Raw genomic sequence first — 1503 nt, forward strand, 5'->3', positions numbered from 1 at the left:
TGGGGCGCAGACTGAGTAACGGCCCAGTTCTCACGGACAGCGCCTGGAGACTGCTGTCACGCGACCCTGCGAGGGACACCTAAACACTAGCGGGACCACACGAGTTTCGTCCCGACCCTGCTCATGTCATCGCGCCACTGAGGCTCAACCCTTCCACGCTCTATGTCTGTGCTGCCCGCGAACGCGCTACTTCGAGATAACAATGCAGCTATTGCCTGAATGATGCCTCGACAGAATGTTCCGGCAACAGCAGCTTGTGGTGGCAGCCACACACGTGCGGCACGGCGTGCATGCAGGCTTTCTTGCGTGTCCCAGGGTACAACCAGGTACCACTGTTCGACAGCGTATTGTTTGTGCCGGTGCGGTAACAAACGCCGCACGTGCCGGCCCAGTGGCTGGTGCAAGAAAGCCTTTTGGCGAAGGCAGCCTCACGGAGAAGTTAAACGCGGTGTTTGCTGATCACGCTGCAGCTCTTCGCAGGTAAAGCACATAGCCGTGTTCTCTGTGTACGTTCTCGTGCGTGGGGATTCCTTCACCGCCTGCACGCTGTCGTGTTTCGCTGTCACTGCGGTGACAGAACGAGAAGGAACTCGCTCTCGATAGGCGACGGACGGGATCTGGGGAGCACGAGAGCGACGCCTCTCTATTATGCGCGGGGGAGTTGAGCTTCAAAGGTGAGGACTGAGTAACAAGTCCTTTTCCGCGCGTAAGGGGTTGGCGCGCTACCTGCTCTCTTCCGCAGAAGGCGGGAGCGAACAAGCTGAAGGGTCGCTTTTCTTCGAGGAGACACAATCCTAGAACGACGACCCGGGCGACGAGGAGGCTTGCCGGATTGTGGCAGTCAGCCAACGTCTACTTGTGGTTGCGTCATGTTCTGCCGTTCATTGGGTACTATTGAGTTTCCGCTTTCACGAGGAGGGTTTTTGCATTTTTGCTTCATTGCCGTGCACTTCCGAGTTAACCGCATTCGGTTTGCCCGTTTTCTCCAGGCTTCTCTTATGAATGCACTTTCGGCACGCTTCTAGATGTGTGCCTGGGATTTCCTTGCTTTCGAACCACCTAGCCACTGCGGTGTGTTGAAGTACACCTCCCAGAGTCGCCTGGGAGCGCCTGGCTGCAGCAGTCGTCCAAGCATGTCCGGTCCCCGCGGGAGTGAGCACACAGTGCCCGTTGATCACTTCTTTTTTCTGTTGTTTGTCCGTTGCCTCCGACTCAGGTGTCGTCGTTTGGGAGCTGCACTCCGGCAGCCGGTGAAGCCAGATGGTGTCTCCGTTGCTGGCTGGGCTTTTCAACAACTCCTTTCCCGTCTGCAAGAAACGCTTCGCAACGCGGTTAATGGCAACTAACCTGTAAAGACTGTAACGGCATATTCTCATTGATCCCCCTCTCTTGCTTTCATTGCGGCCCCACTGCGCCGCTGCGCATAAGTCCCGCAGCAGACATAGGTAACCTTCTCCTCATCTTTTGACCGAAAATGGCGATGAACGTGTTTCGGCTGGCGGG

The 1503-nt window shown here is 56.6% G+C and overlaps 1 protein-coding gene across 1 annotated transcript; it reads left to right on the forward strand.

Moving 5' to 3' along the window:
* Positions 1 to 316: 316 nt before the first annotated feature.
* On the forward strand, positions 317 to 1503 carry CSUI_011225 (uncharacterized protein; the record flags this gene model as incomplete). The annotated part of the gene is made up of 2 exons (XM_068071326.1): positions 317 to 480; positions 1217 to 1503. Coding segments are annotated over 2 exons (294 nt in total), but the record flags the coding sequence as incomplete, so codon positions are not given.

Source organism: Cystoisospora suis (assembly GCF_002600585.1).
Source record: "Cystoisospora suis strain Wien I chromosome Unknown contig_10251, whole genome shotgun sequence".
NCBI classification, from domain to species: domain Eukaryota; phylum Apicomplexa; class Conoidasida; order Eucoccidiorida; family Sarcocystidae; genus Cystoisospora; species Cystoisospora suis.